The sequence below is a fragment of the Sorex araneus genome, chromosome 4 (assembly GCF_027595985.1).
Source record: "Sorex araneus isolate mSorAra2 chromosome 4, mSorAra2.pri, whole genome shotgun sequence".
Taxonomy (NCBI): Eukaryota; Metazoa; Chordata; class Mammalia; order Eulipotyphla; family Soricidae; genus Sorex; species Sorex araneus.
The window spans coordinates 203,377,290-203,395,642 of record NC_073305.1 but is presented as its reverse complement, the minus strand read 5'-3'; the positions used below and the strand labels follow the sequence as shown (position 1 = coordinate 203,395,642).

General features: G+C 40.7%; 1 protein-coding gene across 2 annotated transcripts in view; it reads left to right on the top strand.

Moving 5' to 3' along the window:
* LOC101550358 (S-adenosyl-L-methionine-dependent tRNA 4-demethylwyosine synthase TYW1) overlaps positions 1 to 18,353 on the top strand; it is a 206,453-nt gene that overhangs the window by 60,785 nt on the left and 127,315 nt on the right. For both annotated transcript variants that reach the window (XM_055135604.1, XM_055135603.1), the window contains one exon: positions 6,349 to 6,467. In XM_055135604.1, the coding sequence (XP_054991579.1) occupies positions 6,349 to 6,467 (119 nt within the window). The remainder of the gene's footprint in view (positions 1 to 6,348; positions 6,468 to 18,353) is intronic.

Here is an 18,353-nt window from a genome sequence, read left to right as displayed (position 1 = left end):
GTTACTGTTTTTAGCATATCAAATGTGCCATGGATACCTTGCCAGGCTATGCCGTGGGGGCGAGATACTCTCAATAGCTTGCCAGGCTCTCTGAGCGGGACGGAGGAATTGAACCCAGCTTGGCCACAAACTATTAGCAGTATTAAATGAATATAAAAACTTTCAGACTAGAAGATTAATGTGCAGAAATCTGTTGCATTTGTATATGCAAACAGTGAACTAGCAGGAAGAGAAATGAGAAGAGTAATCTATTTTCAACCTCATTATAAAAAAAAGCCATAAGGAACTGTGTGTGGAAAACTGTAAGAGTTTGCATGAAATTAAAGGCACAAAGAAATGCAGAGATACTCATTTTCTTATGGATTGGAAGAAATGATTGTTAAAATTGCCATTTTACTGAAGCAGTGAACATCTAAAGTTTTAGGACATTCATTAAAAAACTGGAACAAAAATGCTCAGATTTGTATGAAACCACAAAAGATTTCAATTAGTCAAAGCAATTCTAATAACACAAGTAAGAAAAATGAAATTATTATGCTCCCCGACTTCATACTATACTTCAAGTGATAGCATGGCATTTTAATAAAACACACACAAATCAATGGAACAGAATCAAGAACCCAGAAATCAACTCACAGATATTTGGACAACTAATTTATGGCAAATGAGCTAAATTCATCCAGTGGAGAAAAGAAAATCTTTTCTATAAATGACTCTGAAAAAATTGGATAGCTGCAGGCAAAAGAACATACACACCAGAGCAAGACTTCTTAATCCTGACCCCTTTTTGACTTGAGAAGTTTTTATGTGACCAAGGGCATATAAAATAGATATAAAACAAAACATTTACTAATAATAAATCATTAACGTATTTTGAAACAAAATTTTGTGACCTTCACATTCAGTTACAGAATCCCCATATGAGATGTGACCCAGAGTTTAAGAAACTATGAAGTAGCCCACTGTTTTAGCCTAATACACAAAAATGAATGGAAAGTAGATTCAAGATTTGAATGAAGACCAAACTAAAATACAAAGATTTTGTAACTAGGAGAGAGAGAGAAAAAGGATCTCTTTGGGACTTCACTGATCTTGTGGTGGCCACTGTCCTTGACAGGCACAAGAAATTGTCACTGTCACTGTCATCTCGTTGCTCATCGATTGGTTCGAGCGGGCACCAGTAATGTCTCATTGTGAGACTTATTGTTGCTGTGTTTGGCATATCCAATACGCCATGGGTAGCTTGCTAGGCTCTGCCGTGCGGGCGAGATACTCTCGGTAGCTTGCCGGGCTCTCCGAGAGGGGCGGAGGAATCGAACACGGGTCGGTCACGTGAAAGGCGAACGCCCTACTGTTGTGCTATCGTTCCAAATACACAGAACAAAATGTAAGTAGTAAGCTCCGTGGCAAACAAACAAACAAACAAACAAACTATCCAAAATGAAAAAGGCCTGTTAAAGAGAATATATGGGTAGTTTGCAGAGGGAAAGAGGTTTTGAGGTGGGTGAAGAACTTTAAGGTATCGGAACTTAGTTTGTGGGGATTGACAGTGAGGGGCACGAGGGTCTCTGTGGGGAGGGAGGTGGTTACACTGGTGATGGGCGTGGTGTTGGAATCATGCTCTGGGGAAACCTTGATTAGCAGTTTTGTAAATCACAGAACCTCAATTAATAGATAACTAAAATTGAGAATCCCTGAATTCTGGTCCTGCTCTCATGCATTAACTGTGATGCTTGTAATTCGTGATTTCTCTGAGTGCTAATGTCTGCACCTGTGAACAGAACATGAAACGAGAGTAGAAAGACCCTTCCTTATACTTCCTAAATGCTTCGTTCTAAGCGTCCAAGCATTTAGGAAGAACAGTCACTCTCAGGGTGCTTCCACTAGTGAAATTAGTCCAGTGAGATTCTCTGTGGAACAGACTGGGATGGCTGTTTCAGCTGTGTTTCTGTTCAGTACCTATAAGGTGAGGTGTTCTGTTTAGGATATAGTGGTTTTAAGTAACAACCAGAGATGTGATAAATGGTACCCAAGAATTCAGATTTAAAAAATGGTAATCTGTCTGGCCATATACCTCCCTGAACGCTTCTGATCTCATCTAAAAAATGGTCATCTTTTTGATTAAGGACATAAATTACACGGAGACAGATGGAACTAGATTTTTGGTAATGATTGATTATGATGTGGTTTGCACAGGTGTAGAATTATAATGCTCTACACCTGAAACTTAGATAACAAATCATTTAACCTAATAAACATTTATATTTAAAAATAATGCTTTCAAGGGATTATACAATCCCCACTGGAAACAGAGCCAGAGATCTGGCTGATAGAATAGTGTTTCTAGAATGCCAAGGGGTCAGAGGAGTCAGGAGGAAAGGGCTGTGGGACAATGATGGAGAGAATAAGTCTTGAAATATACTAAAGATAATATATAAACATGAATTTGCCATCAGATTTATTATGTAAAACTGTAGGACAGTTAGAAGTGGCACCGTATTTTTCATTATTTTTCAAGAATGAGGACTAAAAGACTTTACCAGATGAGTGAAAACTGTAAGAATTTGTTGATAATTAAGCTGCTGCTAAAGTTTTTCAAATCCCATGAAGAGATAGAAGATTCTTGGGGTTCCAAAAAGGAAACAAGGGTGATATAAATATTGATAAACAATATGAACAAGCAGAAGTAAATGTACACATAGTAGATGATCATTTTCCTCATGGATTTTGTTCGTCATCTATGTTACTGAAGCAAATATAGCCCTGCGTGATACTTAGACAATGCTATTTAATGGAATATTAAAGGAATCTGATTTGAAGTATTAAATGTTGATGTCAGGTGACTATGATTAAACCATGTATGTGTATTGTAATATCCAGACCAACTATGACAAAAACTATGAAAAGTTACACAGAAAATCCCAAGATAAAAATGGAATCGTAGAAATGTTCAAGTGACCTGCAAGACAGGAATGGCTGGGGGGCCGGAGAGAGTACAGCAGGTCAGGTCCTCGCAGCGCACTTGGCGGATGCAGGTGTGATTGCGGACACCATGTCTGGCCCTTCAGTCGAGAGCCCTGGGCCCAAAGGCAGGAGTAAGCCCTGAGCACCGCCAGCTGAGGCCCAAAAAGCCAAAGGAAGGGAAGAGACAACTGGAATAAAGGCCAGGGGAGGGGCTAGAGCGATAGCACAGCGGGTAGGGCATTTGCCTTGCACGAGGCCGACCCGGGTTCAATTCCCAGCATCCCATATGGTCCCCTGAGCAGGATTAATTCCTGAGTGCAAAGCCAGGCGTGACCCCTGAGCATCGCTGGGTGTGACCCCCCCCCAAAAAAAAAGGCCAGGGGAGAAGGCTTCAAATGTAACAAATGTAAATTTAAATGAGACAAATAGTAGAGTTTTCCAGAGGGATGTTAAGGAGGTTGGGAATGTGGCTCTAGTGTTCGCGCACATGCTTTGTACATGTGAGGCTCTGGGCTTGTTCCTCAGCACTGCCAAAGATTAGAAAAAGACAAAGACTTAGATATATAATTTTTACAGGAAACTCATGTTAGATATATAATTTTTACAAGAAACTCATGCAGTGACATAGTTTAGCTAAGTAATAGAAGAGAGAATATGTACCTTGCAAACAATAATCCAAGAAAAGCGGGGTACCTGTAGTAATTTTCAGATGAGGTAGACTGGGACTGGAGGGGGCTTGCAGGGAGGGGGCTTGCCTTGCACATGCCTGCCCTGGTTTGGGCCCAGCATCCCATGTGGTCCCCCAACACCTGCAGGATATTTACTGAATGCAGAGCCAGTTGCCCCTGAGCATCCCAGGATGTGGCCCCCAAACAAAACCCCCAAACAAACAAACATACAGGCGGCTTAGGTAGAATAGTGAGCAGTAATACTATAGAGAAGGCTTTTATATGGTAAAAGGATCTAACTACATTAGATATAGATCAAACATCAGCCTCAGAATAGAGTAAAAATAGATGTGGTTGAATAGCAAAATTAACTACAGTTAGCAGCAAAGTCACCATTTATAGTTGGGGACTTTGAAGTTCCTTCTCAGCCACTAATAAAAAATACTAGACTTAAAAGCAGAAAGGACATGAAACATCTGAACACAGTAAATGAGATCAAATGAACTTTTTTTAGGCAGGGGTGGGGTGGGTCATACCTGGTGGTACTCAGGGCTTACTCCTGGCTCTCTGCTTAGGACTGAACCATATGTGATGCTGGGGCTTGAGCCAGGGTTGACCACATACAAGTCAAGCCTTACCCCAGACGATCTCTCTAGCCCGCAAACGGACAGTTATAGAACATACAGCAGAACATGCAGTTTTTTAAAAAAGAACTTTTTTCTCCTTCCTTCCTTCCTTCCTTCCTTCCTTCCTTCCTTCCTTCCTTCCTTCCTTCCTTCCTTCCTTCCTTCCTTCCTTCCTTCCTTCCTTCCTTCCTTCCTCCTTCCCTCCTTCCCTCCTTCCCTCCTTCCCTCCTTCCCTCCTTCCCTCCTTCCCTCCTTCCCTCCTTCCCTCCTTCCCTCCTTCCCTCCTTCCCTCCTTCCCTCCTTCCCTCCTTCCCTCCTTCCCTCCTTCCCTCCTTCCCTCCTTCCCTCCTTCCCTCCTTCCCTCCTTCCTTCCTTCCTTCCTTCCTTCCTTCCTTCCTTCCTTCCTTCCTTCCTTCCTCCTCCTCCTCCTCCTCCTTCCTTCCTTCCTTCCTTCCTTCCTTCCTTCCTTCCTTCCTTCCTTCCTTCCTTCCTCTTTTTATATTGAATCACTGTGAGATACACAGTTACAAAGTTGTTCATGATTCATGATTGGGTTTCAGTCATACAATGTTCAAACATCCTCCCTTCACCAGTGTACATTTCCTGCCACCAATGTACTCAGTTTCCCTCCTAACACCTCCTCCTGACTCCCCACCTCCTCCCCTCCACACACACACAGCCTGCCTCTTCTCTCTCTTTGCTTTTTGGCATATTTTGCAATGACGTTATTGAAAAGTTATCATGTATATCCCTTTACTTCCTGAAAAAGAACTTTTGATGGGAGACTGTATCATAAGTCACAGAATAGACCTCAACCAAAGATATTAAAAAGCTGTTGTTCATCTGTTACATGCACTGTCATCCTGTTGTTCATTGATTTGCTTGAGTGGGCAGCAGTAACGTCTCCATTGTGAGACTTGTTACTGTTTTTGGCGTATTGAATGCTCAACGGGTAGTTTGCCAGGCTCTGCCGTGCGGGCAGGATACTCTTGGTAGCTTGCTGGGCTCTCCGAGAGGGACGGAGGAATCGAACCTGGGTCGGCCACGTGCAAGGCAGACGCCCTACCTGCTGTGCTCTCGATCAGCCCTTGTTCATCTATTAATGTGCGTAATGTATAAATTGAATTTTATCATAGTTATATATGTATAGCAGTGTAATATGCAAGGGTGTGGTAGTCTCCATGACTTCAGGCATGCATCCTGTGGGGTAGATTTCTAGGAGCAGCCCCTGCGCCCCATATTAGGGGGAACAGCTGTATTTTACTGATAACGCGCGTTTGTATACGTTATGTATGTTGATGTGTAAACTGGGGTATCCATCTATTGCTTTGTTAATGTTGCTGTTAATTTCATCAATTCCAGAATTGCTTAACACTCAGAATCTGTTCCTTCGGACTGCCTCCTCTTTTTCCCCTATATGGGCCATCTCTCTATGGCATCCTTGCGGTTTTCCGTTTTACCAACTCAAGTCCATCTTCCACAGAGCTCCTTCTGATGAGAACTTAAAAAGCTTGTTATTATTGTGTGATCTCAGCCCTGTTGATCTTCGGTATTTCTTCACATGGCCCATTCTAAGCACTGCAATTTTCCACTTACACATTAGTATTCTTAAAATAGTGTTTCTGTACGCCTGCAGCTCCTCTCAGCAAGCTCCCGTTCGACCATTCACCCGGCATGGAATCTGCCGCATGGCGCATGCCCATTCCCCCCACCCTCCACCCCCAGAAGAGGTACTCTCCATAATAGGTGCCTCGTTTTCTAGAAGCCTGTCATAGCGACTCCTTGGCTTTATGTATGATTGTGCTAATATTATTTGTAGCAGTTGGTTGCATTTGAAAATGAAAGTATCAGTTATCTTCCCTACAGAGTTTTTCAGAGTTAGTGAATTTCATTGGTTTCTCGAAAATCCCAAAGCATGGTCAAGACATGATATAATACTACAATATTAATTTTCTGCATCATACTGTAGGCCATGACTAGGGGTATTTATACTTATAGTTATAAGATATGTTGTTTCTTCTTAAAAAAAAATGCCCCTAGTATTATTTTGTTTCCTTGCTTTAACTTGTCATTTGCTTTTCACTCTGCAGTCTATGCTCCGAGGGAGAGGAGGTTGCTATAAACATACGTTCTACGGCATTGAAAGCCATCGCTGCATGGAGACCACCCCCAGCCTGGCTTGTGCAAATAAATGCGTCTTCTGTTGGCGGTAAGTAAATGTGTTCACAGTGGCCAGGCATGTCATGATTGGCAGTGATCAGCTTCTGCCAACACGGCGCTCACACTTAAAGGCGTCTCAGTTGCTGTGTCTGTAATTAAGCCCCTTTTCCATCTCTAATATGTACTTATGTATTTGGTTGTTTTCTTTATTGATGAGTTTCACCAGGCAGTTGTCAATTACTTAGTTCTTTTAAAGGATCTGCAGTTTAGCTTTGGGAATTTTCTCCATTATATCTTTGTTTTCTTGTTCAATAATCTACTACCCCCCCCCCACATTCTCTTTCTAACTTTAATGGGACCATTGATTTAAGTCTAATTATAAAATTTTCTCTTACATACTTCTTTAGCTACATTCCATCAATTCTGACTAAGTTATACATATTTTTAAATTTCCACATGACCTTATTGTAACTTGTGGGAAGGACTTGAAGGATTTTGAAAAACTTACTTAGGGAGATTCGCCCAAGATTGTTTGGCCCGAGATAGATTGGCTCGAGAAGGACTTGCCCAGATTGGCATGAGATCGAGTGGCCCAAGAGAGAATGCTTAAGAGAGATTAGTGCAAGGGAGTTTTGCTCAAGATAAATTGGTCCTAGACAGAATGACCCCGGAGAGATTCATCCCAGATAGATTGGACCCAGATCGATTGGCCCAGATAGATTGGTCAGAGATAGATTGGCCCAAGATAGATCTGCAAAGATAGATTTTCCTGAGGAAGAGTGGTCCCCTGTTCACTGGCCCCAGGTATATGGGCACAGAGAGGTTGGCCCAAGATCATTTTGTATTTTGTTTTTTTTTTTTCCTTTTTGGGTCACACCCGGCGATGCACAGTGTTTTTTTCTGGCTCATGCACTCAGGAATTACTCCTGGCAGTGCTCGGGGGACCATATGGGATGCTGGGAATCGAACCTGGGTCGGCTGCGTGCAAGGCAAACGCCCTACCCGCTGTGCTATTGCTCTAGCTCCGGCCCCAGATCATTTGGCCCAAGGTAGATTGGCCACACATAAATTGGCCCCAGATAGATTGTCCCATGATAGTTTGGAAAAAAAAACCAACCAAAAAACCAAAAAAAAAAAAAACTTACATAGGATTAGGGGTTTTTTTGAATTATGTTTACAGAATTAACTCTCAACCAAATTATTATTATACACATAGTTTTTAATTGAGGTTGTTTTATATTGAGGTTGTTGCAAATGTAGGGTGATAAAAAGGCAGTAATAATCTATTGTTACTGATGATTTGTTTTATCATTATTTAGTAGCTCCTCTTTATCCATAATTATGCATTTTGCCCCAAGGTCTGTGTTAGCAGATGTTAATAAAGTATACTAGATTTCTTGGACCAGAAACATAATGGAGCCCCAGGTTTAATATCCAGCGTCACAGGGTCTTCTGAGCACCCTCAGGAACAACCTCAGGGGGGTAGCCTGGAGCACTGCCAGGCGTGGCCCCCGAACCACTCAAATGTATACAGATTTCTTTTGGTTACTAGTACTTACAGGCTTTTCTTTCTTTCTTTTTTTTTTATTTATCTTCAACCATTTGGTGTCCTTTCATTTTCAGAGCATTGCTTATCAACAAGTTTTGAACTGGCTCTATTTTTAAGGAAGAGTCCTTATTCAACCTTTGATTGCATATAATGACTTGTACCTGTTTAAAAAGTGCGATTTTTTTTCTTGCATTTTTTATAATTTAAATTAAAAAAATTTTTTGATGAATCACCGTGGGGTACAGTTACAGACTTACAAACTTCCATGCTTACGTTTCACTCATATAATGATCGAGTACCCATCCCTTCACCACTGCCCATTCTCCACCACCAATGATCCCGGTATCCCTCCCACCACTCCCACCCCATCCCCCTTACCCCACCCTGCCTCTGTGGCAGTGCATTCCCTTTTGCTGTCTCTCCTTATGGGTGTTGTGGTTTGCAATAGAGGTATTGAATTGTCATTGTTTGGTCTGTAGTCTACTTTCAGCACACATCTCCCCTTCCTGAGCGGGCCCTCCAAGCACCCCATATTTGGTGGCCCCTGATATTATATAAAACTGATATAATAGCAGTACACCTGATATTCACCTCTACTATTCTTGGGTGTAAGTCTCCCTTTCTGTTTCTTTATATTCCACTCCCATTCTGTTTCTTTATATGACACCCCACTGACCAAGTGGGAACAGAGATAAACAAATGGGACTATCTTAAACTAAGAAGCTTCTGCACCTCAAAAGATACAGTGGATACTCACCCAATACCCATCTGATAAGGGATTGATATCAAGGGTATACAAGGTACTGGTTGAACTCTACAAGAAGAAAACACCCAACCCCATAAGAAAAGGGAGTGAAGAAATGAACAGAAAGTTTCTCAAAGAAGAAATTCAAATGGCCAAAAGGCACATGAAAAAATGCTCTTCATCATTAATCATCAAAGAGATACAGATTAAAACAACAATGAGATATCATCTCACACCACAGAGACTTGGCCACATCCAAAAGAACAAAAGCAACCGGTGGTGGCGCAGGTATGGAGAGTAACCCCTGTGCATCGCCAGGTGTGACCCAAAAAGCAAAGCAAAAAAAAAAAGTAGAGATTGAGCTCCCATTTGACCCAGCAATACCACTTGTGGGAATATATCCCGGGGATACAAAAAAATATAGTAGAAATGACATCTGTGCTTGTATGTTCACTGCAGCACTGTTTACAATAGCCAGAATTTGGAAAAAACTCAAGTGCCCAAAAACAGATGACTGGTTAAAAGTGCGATTTTTTGCATCTTGTGAGCAAAATATGCAAAATGTAAAACATTTTATTGTTCCTAGAGTTTCCTTTGTGCCCTTTCCAGTCAGTTTCTCTTATCTCACACCAACTCCAGACTAACCGGTTTCTTTTTGGAGATCCAGATTAGTCTGTTTTTTTATGAAATTGCATAAAAATGGACTCATTATGCATTTTTTTTTGTGCTCAGTAAATATTTTTGAGATTCATCCATGCTAGTACATCAGTAGTTGTTCTTTTTTCTAGCTGGAGAATAGTTTATTGTTGGACTATAGCACAGGGAGCTTATTCATTCCCTTCTTGCTGAATTTAGTTGTTGCCGGGTTTGGGCAATATTATGAATAAAGCTGCCCTAGATGTGAGTATATAAATCTTTTTAGATGAGAAACTTCCTTTTAATAAACACTATTGAACTGCTAGATTTTTGAAACACCATTTGAGCAGTTGGTCTTTTAATTGGTGAGCTTAGTAGAGCTTGTTTTTTTTGTGATTATTGATAAAGATTGGTAAACTATTAATGTTATTTTATTTTGTGCTTCATGTTAGCCTTCCCCCCCTACATTTCTTTTTTCTTTTTTTTTTTTTTTGCTTTTTGGGTCACACCCGGCAATGCACTGGGGTTATTCCTGGCTCATGCACTCAGGAATTACCCCTGGCGGTGCTCAGGGGACCATATGGGATGCTGGGATTCGAACCCGGGTCGGCCGCGTGCAAGGCAAACGCCCTACCCGCTGTGCTATCACTCCAGCCCCCCCTACATTTCTTTTTATCATTTTTTCTATTTAAGAGTATGCTAAGGATCAATCTAAGCATTTTTGTAGTAAGAGGCTTTGCAGATTATCTTGCTGGAAATAACCAGCCTTGAATGTGGTCTTCAGCTGACTATAGTAAATCATCTGTTAGATTGAAAACTTTAAGTGAAAGAAAGTGTCTAAACTGTAGAAATTGTGTGTTTGTGTATTTGTGACTAATTATTTTTTTTCACTGACAACTCCTCTCAGCCCCTGTGTCTCTCCACAGTGATTGGTGTCTGTTGCAGCTCACTCTGGTCACTGATGACCTCCTTATTGTCAAATCTAATAGAGATGACTTAATTCCCATCTTCATTACATTCTATCACAGTATGTTATTATCGGGGGACTCTCACTGGATTCAGGTACTCCCGGCTCCTCTGGTATTCCTCCACATTTTCCCCAGTTTCTTTTCAGTTTTCTCTATTGGCTCTTTCTTTAACCAGTTCTTTGTCCTGTTAAGAATCTCTGTGTTAATGCCCTATTAACTGTCCATTGACTTCTGCTGAAAAATTCTCTTTGTCTGACTCACTAAATCTGTTTGTATATAGAATTCCTATGCTTTAGATTCTCTCATCTAACTTTTCTTTTTTTATTTTTTTTTGGTTTTTGGATCACACCCGGCAATGCACAGGGGTTACTCCTGGCTCATGGACTCAGGAATCACCCCTGGCAGTGCTCAGGGGACCATATGGGATGCTGGGAATCGAACCCAGGTCGGCTGCGTGCAAGGCAAATGCCCTACCCGCTGTGCTATTGCTCTAGCACCCTGATCTAACTTTTCTTATTGTGTTTGTTGTTGTGGGAATGAGGGTAGGGTGTGGGGGTACACACAGTGCCTGTGGCTCACAGTGCCTGGGGCTCTCACGGCCAAGACACATGCTCCATTACTTGAGATATAGCTTTGGACCCCTCACGATAATTTCTGCTAACTAAATTTATCTTAATGCTTTTCAGTTTTTTGCTGTCTCTTAGTGTTTTTCATGTACAGGGGCTATACTTTCTTGGTAGCTTAGCTTCTTTCTTGGTACAGGAGCCACACTTCTTTTTATTATTATTATTATTATTTTAGATTTCTTTTTTAAATTTTATGCTTTTTAATTGAGACACCGTGAGAATAGTTACAGGGCTTTCAGGATCAAGTTTCAGTCATACAATGATCAAACACCCATCCCTTCACCAGTGTCCATGTTCCACCACCAAGAACTCCAGAGACCCCCCCCCACTTCTCCCCCTCTGCCTGTGTGGCAGATGATTTTCAGTTTACTCTCTCATTGCTTTGATAACATTCAATTTTTGACCGAAAACTCACTATCATTATTTAGAGTTCCCCCCCCCAACAGTCAGACCTGTCAGAATGGCATCATTAGATTGTATGTTTTCTATTGTCGATAACAAAGAGCATATGATGCTGCACGGTTGTGGAAGTGGCTGCTCAGTTTTGGGATTCTGGTATTAAGTCCAGAGGTATTTCTTCCGAGATTGGTTTATGTGCCTCTGGGATCATGGCTGTTCAGGAGCGGGGGAGCTGTTTGTGGGAGGCTGCTTGGGGTCTCATCTGGGCAGGAAGCAGGGCCGGTCCCCCCCTCCCCCCCCGCCCCATCATGAGATTCCCCATGCGTCCCATCATTGCAAGCTCCTACCTCTCTGTCCAGTTGGCACTCAATGGTGGCGGTCGCCATGCTGCCGAGAGGGGAAAAGGACAAGGACAAAAACTCTTTCCCTCCCGGGGCTACATGGGACTGTAGGTTAGTTCAGAGTCCACGAATATAGCTGCTGGGTGTCTGTGACTCTGGTATAATTGCCGCTCAGGGGTGGTGGAGCCGTTCCTGAGCATTTTCTTTGGATATCAGGAAAGGTTTGGACAGATGTCCGAGTCCCACATATCGGAGCCGTGTTAGTAGAAGCTCAGTGTTGCCGGGACTCCAACCGGAGAAGGCGGGGACTCTGCACCTTCTCTGTCTGGCGCCCCGGTGTTGTTGGCCCCGCCTGGGGTCCGGAGCATTCTCCCGCCAGCCCGGATTCTTATTGCTGACTGTTGTGGCAAAATGGTGCCGAGGGCGGGCAGCTATACTTCTTTTTAAAATAAACTTTTATTGGTATAACTTTGCACTGTAGTATAATGAAAATAAACATGTGCTTCCCCACCTTTTTGTTCTGATTTGCACATTTCTCGGCCCCTGTATAATTTAAAACATTGGGGGGAGGTTTGTTTTAGGGCCTCACCCAGTGATTCTCGGAATACTTGTGGCTGTGTGCTTGGAGGTTGCCTCTGTCAGAGTTCAGGGTTTACGTGGTATAGGGACTCAAACCTGGACTTCCTGCATGCAAAACATGCACTCAGCTTGTTGAGTGTATCTCTGGCCCTAAAATTTAACAAAGTTTTTTTGTTGATAGTAAAAGCAGTCCACATCTACTGTAGAAATTTTTGAAAAAGGCCTAAAGGTATATAAGCCCAAAACTTTACAAAACAGTGTCTATAATTCTAGCATCCAGACAATGTTGATGCTTTGGGGTATTTGCTTTCAGAGTATTTTCTGTCTTTCTATACATCCTATAAAACTGTCTTTAAAATTTTCTCTTTTCTGTTTTATATCCTGTTTTAACTTTTAAAAGTATAGTAATATTGGTGTATCAGTAGTATCTTAGGGGCATAAAAAGTTTGTCTTGAAATTTTTTTTACTGGAGTTACAAATGTTGTAAGTTTCTTGTATATCTTTCGTTCAACTTAAATAAATATGTACCTCACACCCAGCTGTGCTCAAGCGTCACTCCTGGTGTAGCTCAGGGACCATGTGTTTTGCCATGAATTGAACTTGGGTTGGCTGCATGCAAGGCAAGCACCTTAATTAAATTGGAAATGATTTGTATTTTTTCAGTTTCTCCACTTCCTCTCCTTTTTCTTTTACTGTCCAGTTCAGGATCTTGTTTAGTTTACAGTTGTCAGCCTGTTATATTAGAACAGTTCTTCCCTGCTGTCCCTTTTCTTTTTTGAGGGGGGAATCACACAGAGTGGTATTTGGAGGGAGATGTGCCAACCGGTGCCAGGATCAGATCTGGGGCTCCTGCCTGCCGAGCCTGTGCTCCAGTCCCTTGCAGCATCTCCCCTACCTTTCCCTTATCTTTTTGATCTTGACACTTTCTATGAGTCCGATTCAGGTATTTTGCAGAATGTTCCTCAATTTGGTTTCGTTCAGTGTCTTCTCATCAGCGGAGTGAAATTACGGATTTGGGGAAGAACATTATAGAAGTAATAAGATCTTGTCAAATCTTTAATCAAATTATCAGTATTTTATTGTTGGTGAATTAAACATCATTTGATTAAGGCATTATCTGCCAGGTTTGAAGTTGTTCCTTTATAATTAATAAATATTTGGGCGGGGGGGCAAATGTTGAAGCTATGAAATAACTTAAAGTTTACCCATTAATATTTTACTCTGGTAGAACTGGTCTGTGTTGGTTATTATTTTTGTTTCCTCGTGGTTACTGCTTACATCCTTTTTAAACATGTAATAGTCAGAATCTTTTGTAAGGCAAGTTGCTTTGATTTTGGGGCTCTTTGGTTCTGTGTTTAAAACGGTTAATAGCCTCTCGAGGATATCAACGTGTAATTTTCTTGTGACAACCTTTCTTTTTTTTGGGGAGGGGGTCATACCTGGCGATGCACAGGGGCTATTCCTGGGTCATGCACTCAGGAATTACTCCCGGCAGTGCTTGGGGACCCTATGGGATGCTGGGAATTGAACCTGGGTCTGCTGTGTGCAAGGCCCTACCCACTGTGCTATCTCTCCAGCCCCCACAACTTTCGTTTTAAAGTCTATTTTGTGAGATACTGGTATAGAAATCTCATCTTTCTTTTGGTTACTCTGTATATCAATAGTTTCCCTTTTACTTTCAATCTATTGTGTCTTTAGATCTAAATTAAATCCCTGGCTGATAGCATATGGTTGTATCTTTTATAAACTGTTTTGTTAATTTTTCTTTAAAGTACTCACAAAGATCAACAACAGTAACAACAACAAAATTAAAAAATCCTATCAAAAATGTGGAGAGGGGAAAAGAACAGACACTTCTTAGAAGAAGACAGGTGGATGGCCTACAGGCATGTGAAACGGTGTTCAGCATCACGTATCATTAGGGAAATGCAAGATGACGATGAGATGCTATCTTGTACCAGTGAGAACGGCACAAATCACAAATAGTACGAGCAATCCCTATGGGCAGGGATGTGATGAGAAAAGAACTCTCATCCACTGCTGGTGGGAGTGTTGTCTGCTTCAACCCCTGTGGAAAGCAGTAGGAGAATCTGTACTTAGCAGTTTCAAGAGTAGAAACCTTTTCTTACATGCAAGATTGGGGATAGCAGGAATTCTAAACTTCCTTTCTTATTTGGAGAGCTCTGAAGGCTCCTAACATTTTCCTAAGATTCCTAATAATATAGTTGAGATCCAGATCACAACTGTGACGGTTATAGCAGAATCATCTCTGAGTGTGGGAGCCAGGCTTCAGTATTTTAAAATCTGTCTGAATGATTCTCTCTCTCTCTCTCTCTCTCTCTCTCTCTCTATATATATATATATATATATATATATGTATATATACCATTGAGAAACAATGGTCTAGAAACTATCTATGTCCTTCACCCTTTCCCTCCTGCGTTCATATCTTACTATAGTGCAATGCTTAAAACCAAGAATTTAACACTGATATACTAATTAAACTTGAGACTGTAGAGTTTTAGTAATTTCGTTTTATCACTGTCTCTTTTCTCTTCCAGAATTTAGTCTGAAAGTGTTCAACATTCCATTTACTTATTCTGTGTCCTTTGTCTTTTTCTATTTGTGACATCTTCTTAGTTTTATTTGCTTTGTTATTTTTTTGTTTGTTTATTTGTTTTTCGGTCACACCCAGCAATGCTCAGGGGTTACTTCTGGCTCTGCACTCAGAAATTACTCCTGGCAGTGCTGGGGGAAACCATATGGGATGCTGGGATTAAACCTGGGTCTGCTGCAAATGCCCTACCTGCTGTACTATTGCTCTGGCCCCTGACTTTGCCATTTTTGAAAAATATTGCTCAGATATTTTGTATAAGGTCCCTCTATTTGAATTTGATTAGGTTGAGATAACTATGTGTGGAGATTATAGATACTCTCTATGTGTATGAAAAGTATAGCTTTCTCAGTTCATATCAGATGATGCTTGCTGTTAATTTGTCTTATTTCTGATGTCCTAGGGATTGAAAGAGATATATGTATATTGTCTTTATGTAGTTGATCCAGCACGATGTATTTAAAAGATTGGCTTCATTAAATTACCGGCTCTAATTATAGTTGGTTTATAAGTATTGTTGTCAATCCTTCTGTTGATTTTCTGTTTTTAAGATTGTTTCAACCATTTACTGTTTTCCCCCTTTACATATTTATTTCTAATCTTTTAGACTCATCTTGCCATTTATTCACTAATTGATTCTTGTGTTGAGTTTCCGTGTATATATATATATATGTATATATATTTACATATATACATGTTCTGTCAATATTGAATTTTCTGATCATGAGTATATCAGGTTCCTACTTATTTAGATCTATCATTTCTTTTATTAGTTTTTTATAGTTATTAGCATAGGGATCCAGCATATGTAATTTAGCCTATATCTTGTTTTTGTTACTATTGTAAAGTGTACTTCAAGTTAAAAATTGACATTTTATTGTTGATACTTGTCGAGGAAACTGGCTTTTATATACTGATCATACATTTTCATTTGTAAGCTAGTTGGACTTTGTTTCTAGTTCTTATTCTAGTATACATTTTTAATGTAGGTAATCATGTTGTTTGTAAAGAAAGAGTTTTTTTTTTAATTTAAGAAAAAATTTTATTATGACACCGTGTTTTAAGTTTTTCGTAATAGAGTTGTTTCGGGCATACAGTGTTCCAACACCAGTCCCATCACTCGTGTCCCCTCCCTCCACCAGTGTTCCCAGCTTCACTCCTGTCCCCTCGCCTGTCCCTCTGGCAGCCTTATAACAAAATTCATTTCATATTACTTGCCTTAGCAGTTGTGACGGAAATGGCAAGTGGAGACATCAGAAAATCAATCAATAAAAGTCCATTTGTGATGATTGGTTGCCAAGTGATTTTAACCAACATAAGTAAGATGTTAATTCATTATTGAGAGTGTATATAACCCCTTAGCAAGCTCAGAAGAAACAAACCTTTCTTAACCTAGTAGAGGGCAGCCATAGGCACGGTTAGTGAGTGCTGTACTCGATGCCACATATTGGGAGGTTTGCTCTGTCCTTTAGAGAAACTCTTTTAATGCTTCTTGCAAAAACGGTTTCAAGGATATAAATTCCCTAAACTGTTGCCTTTCCATGAAACTTGGTCTAGTTCTCAGGGTATGTATCTTTTTCCCTTTAAGCATTCTTTCCAGTTGTCATTATAATTTCATCTCATCCTTTTTATGATGAATTTTCTGCTATAACTTTTATAGCCCTTATGTTAGCTCCCCTTGACTTAGATTCTCTCATTTCCTCTCATTTTTATCAATTTAGAGTTAGTACTTATAGTCTTTTTTTCTTCTTAAAAATAATTGTATTGGTTCTGTAGCTTTTTTTTTTTTTTTTTCTTTTTGGGTCACACCCGGCGATGCACAGGGGTCATTCCTGGCTCTGCACTCAGGAATTACCCCTGGCGGTGCTCAGGGGACCATATGGGATGCTGGGATTCGAACCCGGGTCGGCCGCGTGCAAGGCAAACGCCCTACCCGCTGTGCTATCACTCCAGCCCCTGGTTCTGTAGCTTTGAAGATCCATGGTTAATTGATTCACTTTAGTTTTGGATCATATTGGCCATGTTTTCTATTTTATGTCTTGTTTTGTTGTTTTCCTTCTGAGATTCCAGTTGGGAATATTTCGAACCTTTTAATATTTTTTGAGTGGTCTTGAATGCATCATACTTTATTTCACCTAATATTTTTGTCATGTTTTAATTGATGAATTTGTATTTCTAAGTTGTTAACTTTTTTCTTATCCATTTTTAGTCTAAAGTTAGTGTTGAAAACCCATATTTTCATATCTAGAGTTTCTGTTTGTGTATTATAGTTTCAATTTTCCTTAAATTTATTATTTTTCTCACATATTTATTAGAGCTTTAAACATTTTAATCATAATATTTTTCCTCATCCCCATTGCTTCTGATAGTTTTTTAAAAAATAATTTTATGAGGTACTATGATTTATTATAGGATAACATTGGTTTGTCGTTTCTCCCCGGTGGCAGGGAGCTTAGATTTATTGGGTTACACCATTCAGAGTGCTCCCGAGGCACTCCCATTCCTCTGTGTTTATCTTTAACTTCTCTGTGCTCTCTTCCTTGACTGGTTAATCACCCATTTCCCCTAAGCAGTACCTGTGACTTGTAAAGTCAAATTCCTCAGAAACCTCTGATTTTGTATTTGTAAACGAAATATTGCTTTTCTCCTTCCCTTATGTTCTTTGCATAGTTTACTTCAAAGCAATGTCCTTTTTGTATAGACACAGGAAGACTGTTAGTGCTATGCTTTTGTAACTTGGGAGTTAATTGACTCAAATGATATTCACTCCTGGGCATCTGTTTTCTGGACTTAAGCCTCAGTTGCCCTTAGTTCCTAGCACCCCAAAAGCAAGATCTCGATGAGGTTCTGGATGGACCCAGGCAAGCTGTGAGCTACATTGGCATCAGAACGGGTCAGGCCAAGCACCATAATACTTAACTATAAGTTGAGAGCATGGTCGTGGACAAATTTTGTCATAATCCAAAGAGTAACAACTGGATTAGGACCCTGCTAGGGTTAGAAAAGACAAATCTGACCTGAGCACTGTAGTTTGGGACCTATAGTCAGATGTCCCCAGGAGAGCCACCCTACAAGCCTAATATATCTCTTACTGTGTCCCTACAGAATGACTAGAAAGATGATTTAGAAGTAAGGAAATCTAAGATGGTTGTTAGACTAAGGAAAGGAGAAACACACCCCAGGTGGTATTTGCCCCTTGAGCAGATCTCCTGGCTCCTGGAGATGTTTGTTTTATCTCAGAAGATCAAGGGCTTTCATATGTTGATTATGTTACCTTACCTAGGTGAAGTTGCTACCCCCAAGGCTTGGGGGTTGGACGCTAGACCAAGGCTGCGAGAGAGCTTGGAGAGACTAACCCGAGGGACAGGAGTAGGTGGGAATGAGGGGCTGAGTGAGACAGGAATAGGGTGCTTCGTGAGATTGGAGCAGGTGCGTGGGGACAATGGAATGAACGGCAGCTGATTACCAGCCAGCCTGG